Source organism: Typopeltis vanoorti, chromosome 25, assembly GCF_054136105.1.
Source record: "Typopeltis vanoorti isolate ZY-2024b chromosome 25, IOZ_Tvanoo_1.0, whole genome shotgun sequence".
Lineage (NCBI taxonomy): Eukaryota > Metazoa > Arthropoda > Arachnida > Uropygi > Thelyphonidae > Typopeltis > Typopeltis vanoorti.
Window position 1 is genome coordinate 48724275 of NC_143573.1, and position 21021 is coordinate 48745295.

General features: G+C 34.0%; 1 protein-coding gene across 1 annotated transcript in view; it reads left to right on the top strand.

Annotated features, from left to right (window-relative positions):
* The window catches only part of LOC150092727 (carboxy-terminal kinesin 2-like), a 230065-nt gene that overhangs the window by 148616 nt on the left and 60428 nt on the right, over positions 1-21021 (top strand). Inside the window, exon 9 of the mRNA XM_090414368.1 lies at positions 20599-20766. Within this exon, the coding sequence (XP_090270494.1) occupies positions 20599-20766 (168 nt within the window). The remainder of the gene's footprint in view (positions 1-20598; positions 20767-21021) is intronic.

Sequence of the window (21021 nt, forward strand, 5' to 3'; positions counted from 1 at the left end):
TATCACTATTAGCTCTGCGTGGAATCTCTCAAGCATCTCCAGGAAAAGGCCTGCTGTCCGACATCGCTGCACCTATCGAATCACCAGTCAAAGGATCCACGAGAAGAAAACAGCCAAAAAAAGTCCTGTAAAACGGCGTACATCGCCTTATGTTCCCACTTCGTGCGCCCTCTTTTTCATTGTGTATTTTCCGCATGTCCCTCTTCGTTCATGCCCCCTAGCTGATCCCTTACTCTCCTTTTGCTCTGGGAGTGCTGTTTTCATGGAAAGCATGCTAACATCACCTTCTGCATATGCTATTGCCTCTGGCCCTATGCTCAACTTCTACGGCTCGCATGCAGCCTTTGGACTGCTACTTACAACTTGTCTAGTGATTTACAGCATACTAAATATCTTAATGAAACTAATAATTTTCTTATACAAATTCTCTATTTTGATTTCCAGTTAGACAGCAACAAAATCTTAGTAAATTGCATATAAGGAATATATTTTCTCACATATAGCAAACAATTTTCTTTATTTTCTGCTGGAGTGCAGGTATCTTCTTAAGTTGTTAGATTTAACATGTTAAATCCTGAATGAACAATTTACTTTCAAAAGTTCTCCATTCAGGATCTAACAATTGGCTACCCTTCTGCAATCCACTGTTACACCCTGATAACTTAAGAATGTCAAAATTTCAGTTATCATGATGTAACAAGAGAAGAAATAAAAACCCTGTATAGATAACTAAGTAAGCAAGCTTGTTCCTAAGCAGATATCGTTAAGAGCTTATGAAAGTAACGAATACAAAAAAATAAAAAGAAAGAAAAACATGCTTGCATCCAAGTGAAAATTATAGCTGAAATTGTTTGTTGAACTAAATAAAAAAAAAAAGGAAGGGAATTTTATTACAGTTGTGATATGATAAAATAAGGTTAAGTAAAGCAAAGAAGCTTAGTCATAGGATTTTGTATGTGAGAGGCTAGTTTTTACACTTGAAATAAGAGATTAAAGATTCGAGTTAATTCTTAGAAAATTTTGGAAAGGGGATTAATTTAGTATAGATGACTTAAACAAAAGTTAGCTTAAACAAAAACCAAAGCTCAAGGTCATAATTCCCGAATTGAGACTTCGTCATGTGTCAGTTGCATGTACACGGATCGCATTATGTTTTGGCAGAAAAACGTCACTCTAATTGGTCAGTGAAATCGACTCCAGTAAGGGGGGGAAGAAAAGAAATGGAAGAAGGTGCTGGTAGGGGTCATCATATAAATGGGTTAGGACCCCCAAGAGGCTTTTTTCCTCAGAGTTTTCTTCACGAGTCTTCGTATAGTCTCACGCGGTTTTCCTGAGTGATGGAAAATATGCAAAGAAATATTTTAATACCACAACGTAGTATGCAAATTCTCTTGCTAGCCAGATTGTAATATCTATACAGGCTTGACTAGTAGATCTATGGTTGTGACTGTAATTATCCCTATTCACCAGCAGCTAAACAATAGCAATAAAAAAAGAATAAAAACCAAAATAATAAAAAAATCTATATCGGCTAAACATAAATTGCAATCCATGTACCAAAATAAAACCACATCTCCAAAGTGAGAAAGCCACCATCTTCGACTTTCAAAATAACAAAATCAGGTTACGGATTTCAGAAACTATAGCTATCAGAAGCATTAGGAACTCTATAAACATTATTGCTCCTATGTGATTTTGGAGAATTGGAAGCCTTCATCAATGCATATATGTTCTCAACCAACAATAGGCATCTTAATAATGAAATTAAAAAATTAACACAGATTTTCAAAAACTCAGGATATTTAACACAGTTGATAAATTATGTGAACTTAACAATCAGTATTCAGTCAACCATTCTAACTTTGATATGTAAGATAGTAAAATTACTATTGAGATATTTTTATTTATTCATCCTTTCTTGGGTTTTAAATTATTTCTCCACATTTTCTATCCTTTTCTAGTGTTTTTAATTATTTTTCCATGTATTTTTAACTTTTCCTGACTTCCAGTGCCTGAATACATTATATTATGCTATCTTTTACAGTTTATTATGTTTAGTTCATTTCTGACTTATCCTTTTCATTTGGTTTCCTTCTTAAGTCTTTAAAATAATTTATCCATAATAGTACCATCTCAATTAAATTATCAGTTTTATGAATAAAAAAGCATGAAGTACTGCAGTTCCACCCTAAATATGATTTCAACATATATTTTTCAAAATGTATTATCTATTTCATAATAGTTTTAATCACTAAATCACAGGCCTAAGCCAGTTTTTCAAAACTTAAGGGTATTTCTAAACAAAATAAGCATTCCGTTATTTGAAATTAGAGTTGCTTCTTGAAAAACTTCAGCAATAGTATATTGTCTAATATACTTGAATACTTCTAAATAATAAGTATAATATAATATATTCAGGCACTGGGAGTCGGGATAAGAAAGGAAAGAATAAATATAATATTAACAGTCAACATGAAGATAAACTTCTAGAACTGAAGACAGTTTTGAGCAGAGAATGATGTGCAAATTTCAGAATTGGAAAGCAAACAATGAGACATATTTCTGTCTGTGATCCTATAACAGGTTCTAGTGAAGAAATAATTTTTAAGATCACTAGAGAAGTCAGTTTGTGGGAGAGAAAAAAGAAAGTTGATCTTGTCAGATATAATAAATGGTAAGCTATACCAGCCAGATTTTGCTTATGTTGTGAATGTGTAAGTGTTGATCTTATCAGATATAAGAATAAGATTTATGATTAGTACACAGATCAGTCATCACTAATACCATTTTACCACATAACACTGCAAAAATGCATGTGGAGATATGACACACAAAACAGAAAAGTTTTATTATGTTATTGTTTCTCATATCACCAGATTGGTCACAGATACAAGAGTGTGCAAGTAATTTCAAACATCAACTGTTGAACAGGATAAGAACAAATGTCTGTTTCACAGAAAATAAAAATATGTAATGTTTTGAATCAAAGTTGATCATCTTTTATATCTGAAATATAACCTCAAACATGTAAATAGTATTGGGTTTTTCAAGAAGAAGAGCTAGACTTCAGTGGTGAAGTTTGCAAAGATATATATATAAGAATTCACAAAGAACTTAAGGATGGGCCATGAAGAGAAGAAATTATGTAAACAGTTCCTGCTAGTAAGTCAGTATATGCTCTTTAGCGAAGAGCTTGAGAAATATACATAATTAAATTAGATCTACATCCTCTGTCCAAAAAAAAACCGAACTTTTCAAAAATAGAAGAAACTAGTTCCGCTACCTGTTGTATCTTTTATTGTCGTCAAAAGCGGCAACCTTCATTAGTGTTGTGTCAACTGTTTATGATATTTGTTTCATTAGAAGCCGAGTTATAGTGGCAAGAGTGACAATGTGTTTTGACAAATGGTCGGAAAATGAGTTTCAAACAGAGAGCTGCAATCGACTGTTATGTTAAACTTGGTAAAAGTTTTCCCAAAACACATCATATGCATCAAAAAGCATACGGTGATGAATGCTTATTCCGTACTCAAGTTTACGAGTGGTTTAAATGATTTCAAAGTGGTCATGAGATGCTTGAGGACAATGAAAAGCCAGTCGTCCAAAAACTGGACTGAGCAAAGTCAACATCCAAAAAGTGCATTATTTCGTCAAAGAAAACCTGAAATCGTCTGTGAGATTGATTGAAGATGAATTAGGGATTCCAAAATCAACTGTGCACAACATTTTGACCGAGAGTTTGGGCCTTCGTAAATTGAATTCGCGATTTGTTCCCCCACAAGTTGACTGACGACCAAAAAATGTATCGAATTGAACACTGCAAGGATCTCATTAAAACTGCTCATAAGGACTCAAACTTCCTTGAAACAATTGTTACTGGTGACAAAACACAGTGTTTTGAGTATGAGCCTGAAACAAAGTGCTGAGTGGAGACCACTAGAAGAGGGGAATCTGAAAAAAAAGTCGCTTGGAGAAGTCAAAAGTAAAGACAATGCTGATTTGTTTCTATGATTCCAAGGGCATTATCCACAAAGAATTCATTCCACCTGGCCGAACGGTCAATGGTGAGTTTTATCTCTAAGTTTAGAAGCGATTGATGGCGAGAATTCGTTGCATACGGCATGAATATCGTGATGCAGGCAGCTGGTCACTTTTGCACAATAATTCACCATCTCATCATCCGAACGTTGTGAGACAGTTTTTGAGCAAAAACCAAGTTTGTGTGTTGGATCACACACTGTTTTTATGTCGGAAGACATAACATTATTATCGTTTAAACATAAGAAATTAATAATCTACCAGAAGTGAACGTTTGTGTATAATTTTGTAATATAGTATTGTGTAATCTTAATTTAGTATTGTGAAATTTCAGTGTATAAAATATATAATAGTTACTTAGTCAGAAATTCTATATGTGAACATCTAATCAACTTTGTTAGAAAAGAAATCAAAATAATATTACCAAATGTGTATATGGCCAACTTCAGTAAGTCTGTTGTGAAGAACTGTGCTTTCCTCCCTTCACTTTATGGAAAGTTACAAGAGTTTAGTTAGGTTGCCGCGAGTGGCACCATGTGCTGGGAGAGACCCAAGGAGAGTAGGACACATGCGCGTTCAACGACAGCGGGAAACGAAGGTAGTTTAAAAGCGAGTGCATCGCTATGCAAACGGCTTTTTTCTCGGAGACGTTTTCCTGCTGCTGTTCACCCGTGCGATGGATCGTCCGACTGGTAGGAAGGAAGCTTCCACGTGGTTCCCCTAGTTAGTGGAAAGTATAATCTTATGACAAAGGAAACTACCAGTCGGAGGCAAAGAAAGCCCAGCAGACCTAATGGTGGAAAACAAGAATGAGGAGTTCCAGTCGAAATATCAGAGGGAAACTCAAGGTATTAGTCTGATGAAATAATTCTGAGGTGGCCCAGAGAACTAATGCAGTGAATCGGTAAGGTGAACTTTGCATTTCCTATTTAGTGAATTTATAGTGAGGATCTGAAGTGTGTGGAGAAAGACAATCCTAGAACTGTGGCCGATTACAAAGCAAAAAAAAAAAGACAAATTTTCGTGTTGTGTATGTGTAAGAGAATTATTTATGTTACTCAGATCTTGGAAAAGAGATAGAAATGTTAAATTGGATAGGACTATTAAGGAAAGTTTTGATTGAGCTCTAGCGTATTTAAGAGAGAGGGAAAACTAAATAACTGATCTTTAACCATGGTAGTCTGTGATATAAACTTTAAAGTATTGTATTACTGTGATATATAATTTAGATTTGGTATTCTTAAACATGAATTTTCAAGTGTTTTATTTAAATATGTGTACAAGAGTGAGATAATATATGTGTATTCTGATTGAAAGATTGACTAAGTTTACATAAATGACTTGTATGATTCATTCAGTGAAATTAAATTGTTTTGTTTAATACAATGAAATTAGTTTTCCTTATGTATAGAGCTACTGCACCTGTTCATAAAAGTTAAATGAACCTAGTAAAAGCGGGAAACATTTAAAGATCGGGTCACGATTGCAAGGTACAAAATTTTATTGAGAAGAGTGAATGCTGACTGGCTTCTAACTCCCTGGTTTTAATTTCAATTTATCCTAGGACTCAAAGTGGCGCAGCTCAAACAAAATAAATTTCTTTGAGTTTAAAAAGGGGAGATGGAACCAGAGCTGAGATAAAGAAGTTGGCGTCCACCATTAGCAATTCTTTGTCTCACAAGACCTCAGCTTCATTCTTGTCAAAGGTATGGCCATAAGGGTTAGTGAGAGTTAAGAATAAATAATTTTAAGGGAAAGTCGACACGACACCGTATTCACCTGATTTAGCACCCTCTGACTTCTTTCTCTTCCCCCGACTTCATTTGCCGATGAAAGGAAAGTGATACGACACCATTGAAAACGTTCAAGCAGCAGTAACTACGACCCTCAACAGTATTCCAAAAACCAATATAAAAAAAACTCATTTAACAAATTAATTGACTGTGTCAAATGCTGTATCGAAGCTGAGGGAGAGTATATTGATTGAAATACATGATTTGAATAATTATAATTGGCCTGTGTTTTATTTTCTATCAAAAGTTTGGTTTCTTTTTAGACAGAGGGTGTAAAAGGTAGCTAAAAAGTCATGGAAACATATTTGAAAGAATGTAGAAGATAAATATCACAAAACTGACATTGTTTTGGAAGTTACTAAAAATCTTAGAATTAGAGAAAAGAGTAGGAACTGCAAGGAATCAAAGAGAATGAATATAATATAAATCAGAAATCAATAATTGTTACTTGCAAAGTTATATGATAGAAGAGGGATAGAAGATATCAAAGAGGAGTCTTGCTTGAAGTATCGGGTACATATCTATACTTGAGTGAAAAAAGTCATCAATAACCTGAAATGAAAACAGACGGCTGGGGAAAATGATATTCAATCATATTTTTAAATATGGTATCATGGTACTCACCAAACAATTGTAGAAACAGTTAAAAATTGTAGTGAATAATTAACTAAAGTTATATTGTGGTATCCTTTGTGGTTGGATTTAAAAAAAAAAAAAAAAAGTTATTAGTTGGAGTTGGTTTTAAAACAGTTCTACAAGTTTTTAATAAAGTAATGCAGCCATACTTAAGTTTTGCCAAGTGCTTCATTGCTGTTACTTATTCAAAAAAATAGTCTGACTTGTAACAATTTCAGTGCTGCATTATAGTTTTCATCCATTTAATCTCATGTGACTGTGTCCAAGCATAGTATGCCATTCCTGACTTGCTGTAATATTGGTAGCAAATGTATCTATGTATCATCTGCCTGTAAGTCAATTAAGTAAAGTATTCTTTCCTACTTCTTAGCCCAAACTTTAGAAAGTGATGAGGCAGAATATGTGCTAAACTTCCAGACTAACAAGATTTGACTTGCAAACAAGAAAAACATATAGTAATGATTAAAAAATGTGAAGCTTTAAAAGGTCATCACAAGTCATAAATTTAATAAGCAGAGACCCATAGATAAAATAATAAACCACTTAGGTTATCATTCTGTACAGTAGAAAAAAAAAAGGGAGAGGGGATGATGCATTATTTCTTGTAATAATTAGAAATGTTAATATAAGAAAGCTTTGTTACTTATGTCCCGTCGAAAACTACCTGATTGTGATATTTTATTTTTAAGAAAATGACTTGCCTCTAATTTAGTTTTTTATTTCTGTAACATGGACTTGAGATAAGAAATTATTGAACTTTCCAGCAACATTTTCGCAGCTGGTTTTCAGCGGTTCTTGTGAAAATTGTTTACAAGTGCACTTCATCTCCATATTGATTTTCATTGATTACTCCATCAGACAGTAGTGCGCTTGTGTGAACATCATACTTCTAAAGAGGAAGTTGGATTAGTGCGAGAGAGAGAGAGAGAAAAATACAACAGCTGTTGCGTTCATGAGCACACAGAAAGAGAGGACATTGTAGAAGGGAGTTAGAAGTTCATCATCATCAAATTCCATACCCTCAAGGGGTGTACAGGATGTGATAGTACTACATGAAAAATTTACATCATTACTAACTTCCTATCTACAATTTTCCTCCAAATCAGTCTGTTACTTGTCAAGACTCCAACATTATCAGATCTTATATTTCTATCGTCTAAGGCACTTTGTGCCGTATCAATCCACCTATATCTTGGGAGTTGGAAGTTTTAAGAGAGAAAATAGTTTTAATTTCTTAAGCCAAAAAAGGTGGATAAGAGTGTTTATGAGGGAAACAAATAGTTATCCCAAAATTAACAGATGAATTTCCTTTAATATGAAGTATAGTTGTGACAGATAAAAGTGATTATATAGATTTTCCTGAAGCAAAAGTTCCTTTTTGATATGATATGCAGAAAGCGTATTCTGGCTAAGCACTGTAAAACCATAAGAAATGAACTTTTTGTATTTAAGGATAATGATGAAGCTTCCACAAGGAAACTGGGAACTTTAAAATTATCTCCATATTCTAAAGAAAAAGGAAAAGAACTGATATTCCAAAGAAGATATGAAAGAAAAATGTTCTTTTTTTTTTGAGAAATATGCAAAAATTTATTTTTTTGTTTTAGAGGAAAAACTGGTATGATGAAATTTATATTTTATGGCCATTAAAAGAGCTGAAGAAACAGTATGTTATGAGATTAAAGTTTGTGTATTCTTACAAAATCTTGTAATTTTGTAGAGAAGAAATATTATGTAATGTTTATGTTCTCTGTGTTAAATGTGTGGGCCTTTATTTTCTCTTTAGGAGATACATTTATTTGAAATGCAAAATTGTACATAGCACTTGTGAAACATAAACCTTTTTTAACTCTCACACACTCTTTAAGATAATACCAAAAAATCAACACTAATATTAATTGTAAATAAATATATTATTTTTGAATTTCCTTTGTCTCTCACTCAATCTCTTAATGTATCATAATAACAATATCCTGGGTATGAATCTGTGGTATTAACCATTTCTCTTATTTAAAAAAAAATAAAATGAATAAATAAATAAAAAATGGAAACACTGTTAAACTACATAGTTTACCTAATGATAAATAGTAAAAAAAAACAAAAGTTATCCTTTCCTTTTTATTTAATTATTTTATCAAATTCGGACATAGCTAAATAGTAGAGATTCTTCAGTCTGCCATTTCTGATTTGCTGTAATATTGGAAGCAAATGTATCTACGTATTATCTGCCTCTAGGTCAATTAAGTGAAGCAGTATATGTGGTAAAGATTTGATTCACAGACAAGAATAAATATAATAAAAATTAAAAAATTTGAAGGTTTAAAAGGTTATCACAAGTCATAAATTTAATAAGCAGTGATCCATAGATTAAATCATAATAAACTACTCAGGTTATCATTCTGTACAGAAGGATTGGGGTGGGGGGACATTCCCAGTAAGGCATATAAGTTCTGCTGTATGTTCACATTAAATATCTAAAGAACGTTTATGAGGGGTGTCTGGAAAGTTCTGATAACACCTAGAACAAAATGATATTAAAACAACTGATATAACCACAAGAAAAAACATACGAAGACATAAGAACATAAATTATAAGTTACCTTTACAACTCTGCTACTAGTATGTTCTTTCTTGTGGTTATATTGTTGCTTTAATATCATCAAATTCCTGATGATATTAAACTCCCCCCCCCATATTATCCAAAGTGGAAAGGGCTGCCTCCTTCTCTCTTCTTCTAAGAGCCTAAATTTTGCATCTCAAATCAGTGCTTATAACAAACAAGGCCCGATCATCAAAAGACAACACTACCACTGAAAAATGAAAACCGTTTAAAAGAGAATGCTAACATAGCAGTTCTTCATATGAAGGGCCACATTATTCTTGATACAGAGGACTATGATTATAAAATATTACTCAGTATGGATGCTTATACAAAACTTGAAATAGATTCCTACATGAGAATTCCAAATTTGTACCTATAATACTTGAAACAACAGACTTCACAAGAGAAACAAGATGATGCGTCCAAAATACACAAGGAAAACTCTACTAAGAACCAATGGTTGAAAATATCAACTGCTAACTATAGGATAACCATTTAGCTAAATTATTAAAGTGATTGACGGACTCCATCCATCAGTTCGTATATTAAGAATGATGAACATTTTGTTTCTATGATAAGACATACACCTTAAAGAGATCATGGCTAGCTTTGATATCACTTCTCTTTTCACAAACATTCCCACCAAAAAAGTGATAATGCTACTGGAAGATGAACTCTTCAGAAAAGTTATGGCACTCTTGAAACATTGTAAATTCAAGTTACTTTGTATACAAGGACACTGTCTACAAACATAACTTTAGCCTGGTGAGGGGAAAACTCTCTCTCTCCAGTACTAGCAAATATGTATATGGACACATTTGAAGAAAGAACCATGAGCACTTGCCTGTTAAACCAAGTGTCTGAAAAAGATACTAAGGACATATATTCTGGGTGTGCTAGGTGTGTGGTGCACATCCATGGAATCAGAATGGCAATATTACAATGTTATACTTTTGCATTTATTCCTGTTAAAGACTGCCCTAATTGTTTCTTGGCTTCACATGATTCCTAAAATTAAACACAATATACTAATGCTTAATGAAGAGGACACTTTTGATGCGTAAACATTGCATCACATTCATGTTAATAGTCTGGTTGTGTGGTTACAAATACATACGGACACCTTTGAACAGATGTACAGATGGTGCAATAGGTCAAATTCTTAGCATTCCAGTGGTTTAAAAACACCCAGAAGGCAAGGCAGGATGTGCCCTGAGACAACAGCATCCAGAAATCAGTGACTGTGATTGGTTATTGTGTCAGCCAATCCAGTTGAAGGTTGTCATTTGTCATGAGTTGCTGTGTTTGTTTTCTGAGTTTCATATGTTTTGCATACATGAAGTGTGAACTGACGTGTTTAGGACAGCAATATAGACAAGTTTTTAATATATAATTTTCTATAAATAATTTATAACTCTTTTGTCCATATTTACAGTGAGGAATCAGTGTTGACTATCTACTGAAAGGCCCATTTTCTGTCCAAGCTTTTGCGGATTGTATGATTATAGTCGAAAGAGGTTGGAACTTATGTATAAATAAGTAAAACAAGTTATTTCAGCCTTTCTGTGGTTCCATCTGGAAAAATAACAATTTCTCAAGTGATGGTTTTTTTCCAATTGTTGTGCATATTATATGGCTGTATTTAAAAATCATATCAAAATTCAAATTATCAGTATCTCACTTTAGCCACACTATTTGCCAATGATAATCTAAGATCACAAAGCATAAACCCTTTGTGCTTCCCAAATAAATGGCGAGTGTGAAGCATGACTATTGTTCATTACACCTTTATGCTTTCCATATTTAAAATTATATTAATTGATAAAGTATTCAAAGTTATCCAATTAATTGCATTAGACTAATTAAGATGAACGCTGATGCATTATGCACTCTTAAAACTTTCATACACCAATAAAAATGCAACCATATGGTCAAATCGATGCAAATTTTGTAGTGCGGGTTGCATAAGCCACACGACAGCACACCCAACATAAATGGGCACTTAATGCCACTGAAAGATACAGTAATGTTTTCCTGCCTTGGAGTTACTGTCAGGATGCTCTTCATCTGGATGACTACCATTCAAAAATGAAATTCGTAGAAGACTTAAAAAATAATATTCTCTTCCCTTTTTTGATATATAGAAAGTCAACCTACACTAACAAGTATTTATATGCTTAGTCTCATCATTATCAACCTCAAAAACTGAGTATCATATCTGTGCTAGGAGCTGGGGCCTACATTCTCATTAATTATGAAGAAATAAATAAAGAACTTAAACTGCTTTTAGCCACATTCCAGAAAAATGGTTCTGACAAAAGAACTTTTACCAGACTTTCTCTTGTATATCATCTCCATTACACAAGTTAGAAAAAATTCTCAAGTACAAAATCAGAACCATATTCGTCCTTCTAACCGAACTACGATCCTTGCTTCATCCATAATCAAACCCAGACACGGCACCCTGAAATACCAAGGTATTTATCACTTTAGATGTATTGCAGTGTCTCATATGGCATTACAAACAGAAAAATACATAGAACAGCATATAGAGATGCTTGTTAAAGATTACATTCAGGAGTCTAGGGCTTAATCTGGATTCAACATGGTAACCAATCTACTTGACATGTAGTACTGTGGGACACATTGGACATCTTACACTAAAGTTATCACAAGACTGAAGGAAAGATACTAGAATCTACAAAAATAATACTTGGTCCTGAGCATATAAATGCAAACTTCAGCTGCAACTTATCAGATTGTTATTTAACTATAATTCAGATTAGTTAAAACAAGACCACACACACACTCAATGCCAGGAAGTCTGGAATAGTTTCGAACTACAGTAAAACCCCGAAGTTACGCAGTAGGTGAGACCAACAAAAAGCATGTAAGTCGAATTTGCGTAACTCGGGATATAATTTTGCATGTAATTTATATATACAAACATACAATTGGGACCAAAGGTTTACAAAAACACCTATATTTTTTTAAGAAATATAATCATAATTGTAGTTTTTCGTACATAAAAAAAAAAGAAAGTTATTTCGATGTCAATGGTTTCATAAAATCTAATAGATTCGTCTGACGGCATAATGTCTTTTTCTTGTCACGCAAAATTTCTTCATAGCAAGCTAATGATTTTTTTATTCCTTACCTTGTGGCTACAATTCGTTCCTCGTTAGAATCTATGTCCTCCAAAATCTGTAAACCTTTCTTTTATGATTGTTCTTAATGTGGATTCCTGTAGATCGAACTTCTTTGCTAGCTCACAAATTTTCATTCTGCCTTCAAAATCCTTAATAATGTTGAGTTTTGTTTCCAAAGTCAATGTTTTTCTTTTCTTGCTAGCAGTAGAAGAATCGGACTTGCTTCTTTTGGATGACGTTATTTTTTATGTGATAAAATTTTTATCAAGAACATAACATTAAACAATCGCAAGGTTTGTAGACTATAAAAATTGTGTATGAATGGAGACCGTGCGAAACATGTCAGTGCTTGTTCACGGCATGTGCGACACTGGTGAATGTGGCAGGCGCCTGAAAGATACGACTAGTGGTGAAGCGGGGCGGGAATACATACATATAAGAAACCGCGTAACTCCAGATTTGCGTAAGTCGGGGTATGATTGTATAGTACTCCTGTTTTAGAGTAATGAAGGTTACTGTATTTATTTCTGCTGTTTTCTTGTATTTCATTGAATCTTTTCTTTTGTATATATTTAGTAAGACAGAAGTAGTCATTCTTTTTTTTTAAAGTAATTCAGAATAAGTTTTTTTTTTCAAGTCACACGTTGTGTCGAGAAAATGTGATGAGTCATCTCCCTTTCCGACCCAACATAGGGTTAGCTCAGAAGGAGTGGATAAGGACATACTTATGCCTCCAAACAGAAAATGTGCTCATTAATGACCCAAGAACATGTGTATATCCAGATTAGTAAATTCTAAGCAATGTTAAAGTATCCCATAAACTAAATAGAGAAGGTTTGTTAAATCTATTAAGGTAGAAAATCATGTATAAATTCTAAAAAGATGTGTACAAGCTAATAATAGTTTTAGGCCATGTCAAAGATAGTTCGTGGCCACGGTATCCAATCGGCAGCCGCTGTACGTATGACGACACCACCAAGTGAGGGCGCTGTTTTGGAGTATATAGGTTTTGGCGGGGATTTGAATCGCTCTCTTTTTCTTCTCGTTTTGTCAATACCTGGTTTCCTGTGCGGAAGGCTGTATAACTGTGAAGAGCTTGCCTCCATGTGTAGCAAGAATCTCCCCTTGCTATGTGTGCTACGTGGATCAAAGCTGCAGCTATAGTGCATCCAGATTCTTAAGAAGAAAGGGCCACTGATGAGTTAACGTCAGTGTATAATTCAGTGTAAGAGTGTTTCGTTTCGTGTGGAACAAAGGAATAGTGAAGCTGCCATTAAAGAAAGTACAGTAAAGAGATCTGAATATCTGAATATCTTTATCTGAATATCCAGATAAAGCAAGAACCGTAAGCAGAAACCTTTTCGTATTAATATTGGAGTAACCGTGGAGTAAAGAGAACTGATCTTTAAGAACACAGCCCATTTCCGTGAAGTGTTACAAGAACTGTCTGCAGTTTGGACATTTTGTCTATATTTAAGGAAAAGGCATTTTAGGCTTGAGCCAAGTAGGAGACTGAGGCTACGAACTGTTTGTGTCTAAAGAATAATAATGTTATACTGTTAAAACCTAATTGAATGTTAACTAAAATTTTGGGGGAGGATTAAGTCTAAAATATAAGGAGCATTGCCTCAAGAAATCTATGTCAGGGTTACTGAATTGACTTGTATATATATGTAATTAGCATGTGTGATAGTAGATTGGTTATTTAGTATATGTTGTCAGAGTCTGAGGATAGTTATATATAAGTGAGGGAATTTGTGTCAGTATGGAGGATTACAGTGTAGAAATTTTGGATGTGTTAAATTAAGAAAAGGGAGGGAACCCAGACTCTTTTAATTTAAGGATTAACTAACTTGTATCATTATATTTTGTGCTAAAATAAACGTATTTCTTTATGTGTAATCAAATGAGTTTGTCATGCTTTCTGTGGATTGAATTACCGCTTGGAAAATTACGAACCGTGCATAAAAGGGGAATCCACTAATAATATAAGAAACGGGACCACGACTGCATACTTCATGATCCCTGCATTTTCTTTCTAAGTAATCTTGGTTAGTGTATCAGAATTTAGTTGCCGGCTGGCGCAGTCATTAAATAATATAAATTTGTCGGCAAACGAATTAACTGATAATAAGTAAAGTACTAAAATTTAATGATAACAAAAGATAAAGTTTAAGATAGGACAAATAAGAGATAAGACGCAAATAAGACCAAAGGACCAAAGATATAACACACAATTTTGTACTTATATGCATGTTCATGCTGTAAGATTTATTATGGAACCAAATTTATCCATAAACAACACAGCAATAGAAAGAGAAATGATACTTGTGCAAAATATTATCAAAGGGAAAGTAAAAAATAAAAAAAAGGGACAGCTTGAGTTTCTCCAAACTTTTTTTCATGGCTTGTGTCCATAGATGCAAGGTTGGCTAGGAGATCTGCTGTGAAGCAAGAGTGATGACCAACAATTGAGTATTGCAAACCATGAAAGTTATTAAATTTACTATAACAAGCTGCATTTACTAGTTGACATCAAAATCTGTGCAACAAAATGACATGAAGAATTAATGTAGTTAACACAACTATTATCAGGCTAGGTGAAACGATGTCACCAACACTTCTTGGAACATACAGGAAGTCAATTACACTGCCTTGGAGGAGAATAGCTCTACCTATTATAATTAGCAAGTGGTTTTGACTGATCTTGCAATCAAAATAAACTTTTGATTGGATAATCAGTCTTTGCTTGTTTACCAAGGGAAAATGAAGTGGCTTGAATTGTTCTTTGTAGTATGTTTCTCTGTTTATTTGCCTAAAGAAATCAAAATAAGTAGAAAAAAATTGAACTTTAATTTTGTTACACATAAGTCTTACTACACAAATTTTCACTTGTGTAGTAAGACATGTGAATTTTCACTCTTGCATGACATTGTTTATAGACATACTTAAGAAGAGTAACTTCCAAATGCCAAAGAGATTATTATAATAGATTATCATACCTGAAGTTTGTGTAACTCGTTTAATTAAATGTACATTTCCTTAAACTGAAATTATTTCATTCAAATTCATTTTATTTCGATCTACTGCTGTTCTCGTTGTCACTCTTAACTGTAGTAGGTGGTGAGGAAGTAAGTAAGATGACCTTCCTTTAGTTCATGCTACTATGCATAGAAACATCCATTACATTAGCTGGTGATAATCTCAACACTAAAAAATCATTCTGTCAACAAGATGCAGAATGCCAAACTCCATTATTTGGTAGATACAATAAGTCTGTGTCTGGTCTATAGACTTTCATCATACATTACTGATGTATAATAAGTTTACAGCCTCTCATAGGTGGGAATTAAAAAAAGTATTTTAAATGTAACCTCTTCCATTTTTATGGCCTATTCTAAATCTGTTTTATATCTAAAAAGGTTCTAAATCTGTTTTCATATCTCTTAGGATGTATGTTTATTATTAATTATTCTTCTTCCTACTAGTTTGTTACAGAGCTGACTTGAGCTCTTCTAAGTCATACCTATCCCAAGGTCTTGGGTGTGGGCAGTAGTGTTTTTCTCCCAAGTTTATCTGGGGTTTTTCCCTTCCAGAAGCAGGCAAACCAGGCCCCCAGATAAACTCAGGAGAAAAACCCTATTGTCCACTCCCAAGACCGGCTAACTCGGCTATGTCTGAGAAAGATACTTAAGCTCCTCACGTTTCCGATGGGAATCGAACCCAGGACACTCCTTTCCTAGGTATATGATTGCGAAGCACATAGCCACTAGGCAAACCGCACGGACATTATTAATTATTATACATTATTATTAATTATGAAGTCCATTTGGCACAGCCAAAATATGGTCGTGTTTATAATCAGCTCTTATAATTTTGTCTTCTAAAGCTTTGTTAGCTGTGCTGCCAATTTAGTTCTTGGTCTTCTTCTGGATCTTTTCCTTTTATTTTTACTTTCAAGTAAGCAGATTAGTTCTGCTTACTCATTCTGTGAATAATAATGTCCAGTTCCTTTCTGATATCATCATTTTTGTTATGGTTTTGACATTATTGCCATCTGTTTATGTGCATGATTTTCTTTGCTGTCATTTTTTTTTTTTGATCAACTGTGTTTTCCTATACCAACTTCATCTCCATATGTTAAAACAGGTTTGAGCACTCATGAATTGCCACTTGGATGTTTTGGCTAAATTCTATCTTGTTCGATATACTGTAATTTTATTTAATTGACTCCTGACCATATCATTATTCTTTATTTTAGTGATCTATTTCCATATTTAATCTTCCATTTTCATCAAGCACTGTATCTGAATAGCCGAACGTTTTACCTTGTCATTCAGCTCAGAATGCAATTGATGTTTTGGGTTTTCTCCTCTATTTCCATAGTTTTGGCACTTCAACTGCTGATAGTTCAAATTTGCTACAGAAGTCATTTAATTTGGTTAAACATAGAGATTGATCATATTGTCTGCATATAATAAACTGAGTGCAATATTTCGATTGTGATATTCGTTTAATATGATCTTCTTTAAAAAATGTGCTTCATAAGTTATAAACAATAGTGTGGATAGTGCATCTTTCAGTTCTAACTGAAGAATATGCACTATTTGTGTCTTAATGATTCTTGTAATATGAGTAGTTCATGATTTTTTTTAAGCCTACTAGAGACTTTGGTCTACAATCTTCTATCAGGTGCAATTTTCCAGTATAAACTATATATTGCACTCATTTTTGGTTTGATGTTGTTCACATGTTAGTAAATATATGTGAACAACATGTATGCAAAGTGCAGTTGAAACTGAAATACCATTTGGTTACTGTTGAAATAATATGAAGCAAAAATTGATATATTTCATCCATATAGTTATTTAGATGATTAATGATTAGTATTTTGTTTCTGTCATAGATACATCATCATTAGGAACACTATAAGATTATTATTATTTCGTAACCTCCAAGTAGTCCGAAGACTCATCAAGGGAGGGCACCTACACTACAACTCTGTCACCACCACTGCATCGAACCTCTACTACTATCATCTACATCAATGTCTACTGCCCATCACCACTAGTATTTTTTTTGTCTGTAAATTGTGTGTGTTCTGAAGGGCCAATTTGTCAACTCAGCCAACAATTGCTGGGAGAAAAAACCCTGCTACCTCCATATGAGATCGGCTAACTCACCTTCAATTGAAAAGATCCATATAAAGATTCCTCCTGTCATGACGAGAATCGAACCTAGGCCTTTTCCATTCAAAGGGCACAACATGCCGCCATCTTCCAGTTGTGCTATAGAGGCACTTATTATAATGCACATATAAGCAACACGTCTTTTCCTCTGTGAATTTCCTTCAGAATGGCGGTGTGGGGATTATTATGGGCGCATGGGAATTATATTTACAATGAGTCTCTGGCTCCATGGAGGTCAGATGTTAATATATATATATATATATATATATATATATATACGGTTGGATGAGCTTTGTGTCTGATGGAGGTGCACACCATCAGACACAAAGCTCATCCAACCGTGCCTTAAACTGATTTAGTGTGCCTACATTCACAACACACTCGGGCAATGCATTCCACTCACCAACCACTCTGCATGTAAAGAACTTTTTCCTCACTCCTCTGTTCACACTCCTTATACAATTTCCAGAGATGACCTTGTGTTCTACCTCCCTCTCCCAGTCTATGAAAAATCTCTTCCATGTCAAACTGATAACAACCTCTGACCCTCTGACTAACTTATATATCTCAATTATATCCCCCCTCATGAAGCTTTGCAATTTACATTCTTGCAATCTGTCCTCATACTCCACATTCCAAAGACCACTGACCACCTTTGTGACACTTCTCTGGACCCTTTCTAACATATTCTCGTCACCAATCTGTGTACAGTAATCCATATGAGGCCTGATCAAGGCCTTATACAGTGTCATCTTAACCTCTTTATTTCTGCATGTCAGGGTTCTCTGCATCATTGCCATTATCCGATGTGACATCTTCACAACTGGTGCAATGTGGTCCTCAATTTCAGGTTCTTGTCCACCATTTCTAGATCTCTCATCTCCTCTGCCTACTTTAAAGTTTCCCCACTAAGTGTATATGTTGCATCCCATTGTTACTTACCAAATTTCAAACCTTACACTTTGCAAACATTGAACTGACAGTTCCACTTACCTTCCAATTCATGCACGTCTTCCTTTAAGGCCATAACATCTGCTTTACTCTGCATTGCTCTCCCCAATTTTGCATTATCTGCAAACAGCTGCATATCACTAATTAAACCCATCTTAATATCATTAATATACAAATTGAACAACAATGATCCCAAAACTGATTCCTGTGGCACACCACTAGTGACCTTCCTATTTCTAGATACCCCCCCCCCCCCATATGCAACTTTCTGATACCTCTCTGACAGCCAGTTACCAGTCCAACTCAGGAGTCTGTTATTGAATCCCATCCATTTCAATTTGTTTTACAGCTTGTCATGTGGCAGTTTATCCAAAGCTTTTGCAAAATCTAAGTATACCATTTTATATGCATCTACTTGTTATAGCACGTAAGTTAGTGAAACATGATCTCCCTTTAACAAACCCATGCTGGTAACCACAAAGAATACTGCTGCTACTAATGCATTTCTGTATTTCTCATCCATATTTCATATTTCTCACCAATCTCTCTCTCTCTCTCTCTCTCTCATACCTTCACTACAACTCCAGATATATAGATTAGCCTATAATTTGTAGCCACAGCCTTATCCCATATGAGGCAAACTTATAAATTCACTTCATCCATGGGTGTAGACTGGTTCTCTCTGCACCTGTGAAGTGATCCAGGCACAGTGATGTAACACTTAATTATTGGGAGGGGGGGGGGGCATGCTGATTCAGTTATGCGTTATGGTCTCACTCATCTGACAACCTGTTGAAGTTGTCAACCCATTCACCTCATTTCATAGTCTTGATACCAAATTTATTCTAGTTATAAAAAAGTGAGCAGTTGTCAAGTGGAGAAGTATTGTACTTCTATATTTGAGCATTTCTGGTCGAATATCATTTATTCTAGCTCCAGAAAATGATGGTGCAGTTATTTGCTGATTCCTCTTCCACAGTCATTCCTGTCACTTTCAAATGTATTTTGTTTCTGCGTTGTCTTTTCTATTTTCTATTGGTATTTTCATGGGTGTTGTTTCACCATCTGTACACCACCTTTCCTCCACTTTCATTTAATCATGCAAAAACATGAGCAGTTGTTTGTCAACATATACACAGTTCAGACTTATCAGACTAACTGCTCATTCTCCTTCTTTATATATATATATATATATACTTCTTTTTGGAACAGCCTTCCCTATACCATTATCCCCCCCCAATGGGATCTGCTGCTGTATCTTGAACAGCTGGGGATCTCACTACTCAAGGATCATGACCTCCAGCTGTTTAAGAAACACATAATGATTACTTTGCTTTCTCTAATCACTTGTCCATACATGGCAGCTGTGTTATAAATTTTGTGTCTGCAGCCTCTTATGTAGGTTGTTAAAAAGAATTTTACCAGATAAAGAGTACCATATCAACCAAATTCACTGAAGTTTGAATTTGTCATTGTGTAAACTGCTGATCTGTATGAAGAAGTAACATTGTCTGAAACAGCATTTAATTTTAAATGATGTTATTTACAAATCACCACAATCTTTCCATTGCTTCGTCTATGGTGCTAATTTATCTCGTTATTATTTCTCTTTTATATCTATTTAAAGAGGCAAGAAATTTTCTTGTTTGAAAATTTGTGCGAAAGCTTGAGTGAAACTAGTTTTTTTTTTGTGTAAAATATTCTTCATAATCTTCTCAGAAGTTGAACTTTTAATTATGTGAGAACAGCTGATGATGATTTTACAATTCATTTCAAGATTAAAACTGTCATACTGCATCTAGCTTTTTTTATATAGATTAAACAATTAACTCATTTCTTTAGTTTGTCATTAAATAAATTTAAATGACATATAAAAGCAATATAAGGTTTTTAATTAGTCAGATACACACTGAATCTTAAACATTAGCAATTTTATGTACATGCACACATATGCTTAAATTTTTTGAGGGGGATATTCTTTAAAATTTGAGAACTAGCTGTTATGCTATTGTTCATTTTTGGGCATTTACTATTTTGCTCATTGAGACAATCAGCCACCTGTCAGTTGCATAACAAGTGACCTGTTCTTTATATGCTGAGTCATTTAATAAGAGTAATTTTCTCACTTATTCATTAAATAAGATTAAATAAAATTATTTATTTAATGCTAATCTTAGTGTGCATTTCTCAATCTTTTAAATATTAAAATTTTATTCTTCCTTTCTGCACTCTGTTTTTAGTATGAAATGCAAGTTTCTTATTTGGAGGTTTATAATGAAGTTATCAGAGATCTTCTTCAAGAAGGAAATAATCCATCAATAAAACATGAAATTAAAATGATGGGAAGTAAGAATGCCGAAGTTTATGTTACTAATTTAACAACTGTAATTGTAATATCAGAAAAGCAGGTAAGATATATTTAAAGTAAAAATTGCTGTTGTAATCATTAAAAATGGATAGTTTTCTCTGGATTACTCTTAAAACTTAACAAATATGCAAGTTCTTTGTACGAACATAACATTGAAGATCTGGATTAATAATCAGTATGCTAGAACATCATGGAAGGATGAATTCAGTATTATCATTATTCCTGATATGTACCCTCAAGAAGTGTCTGAGTGCATAATTAACTTTTTCACTGCTATGCTTGAGTATTCTCTAGT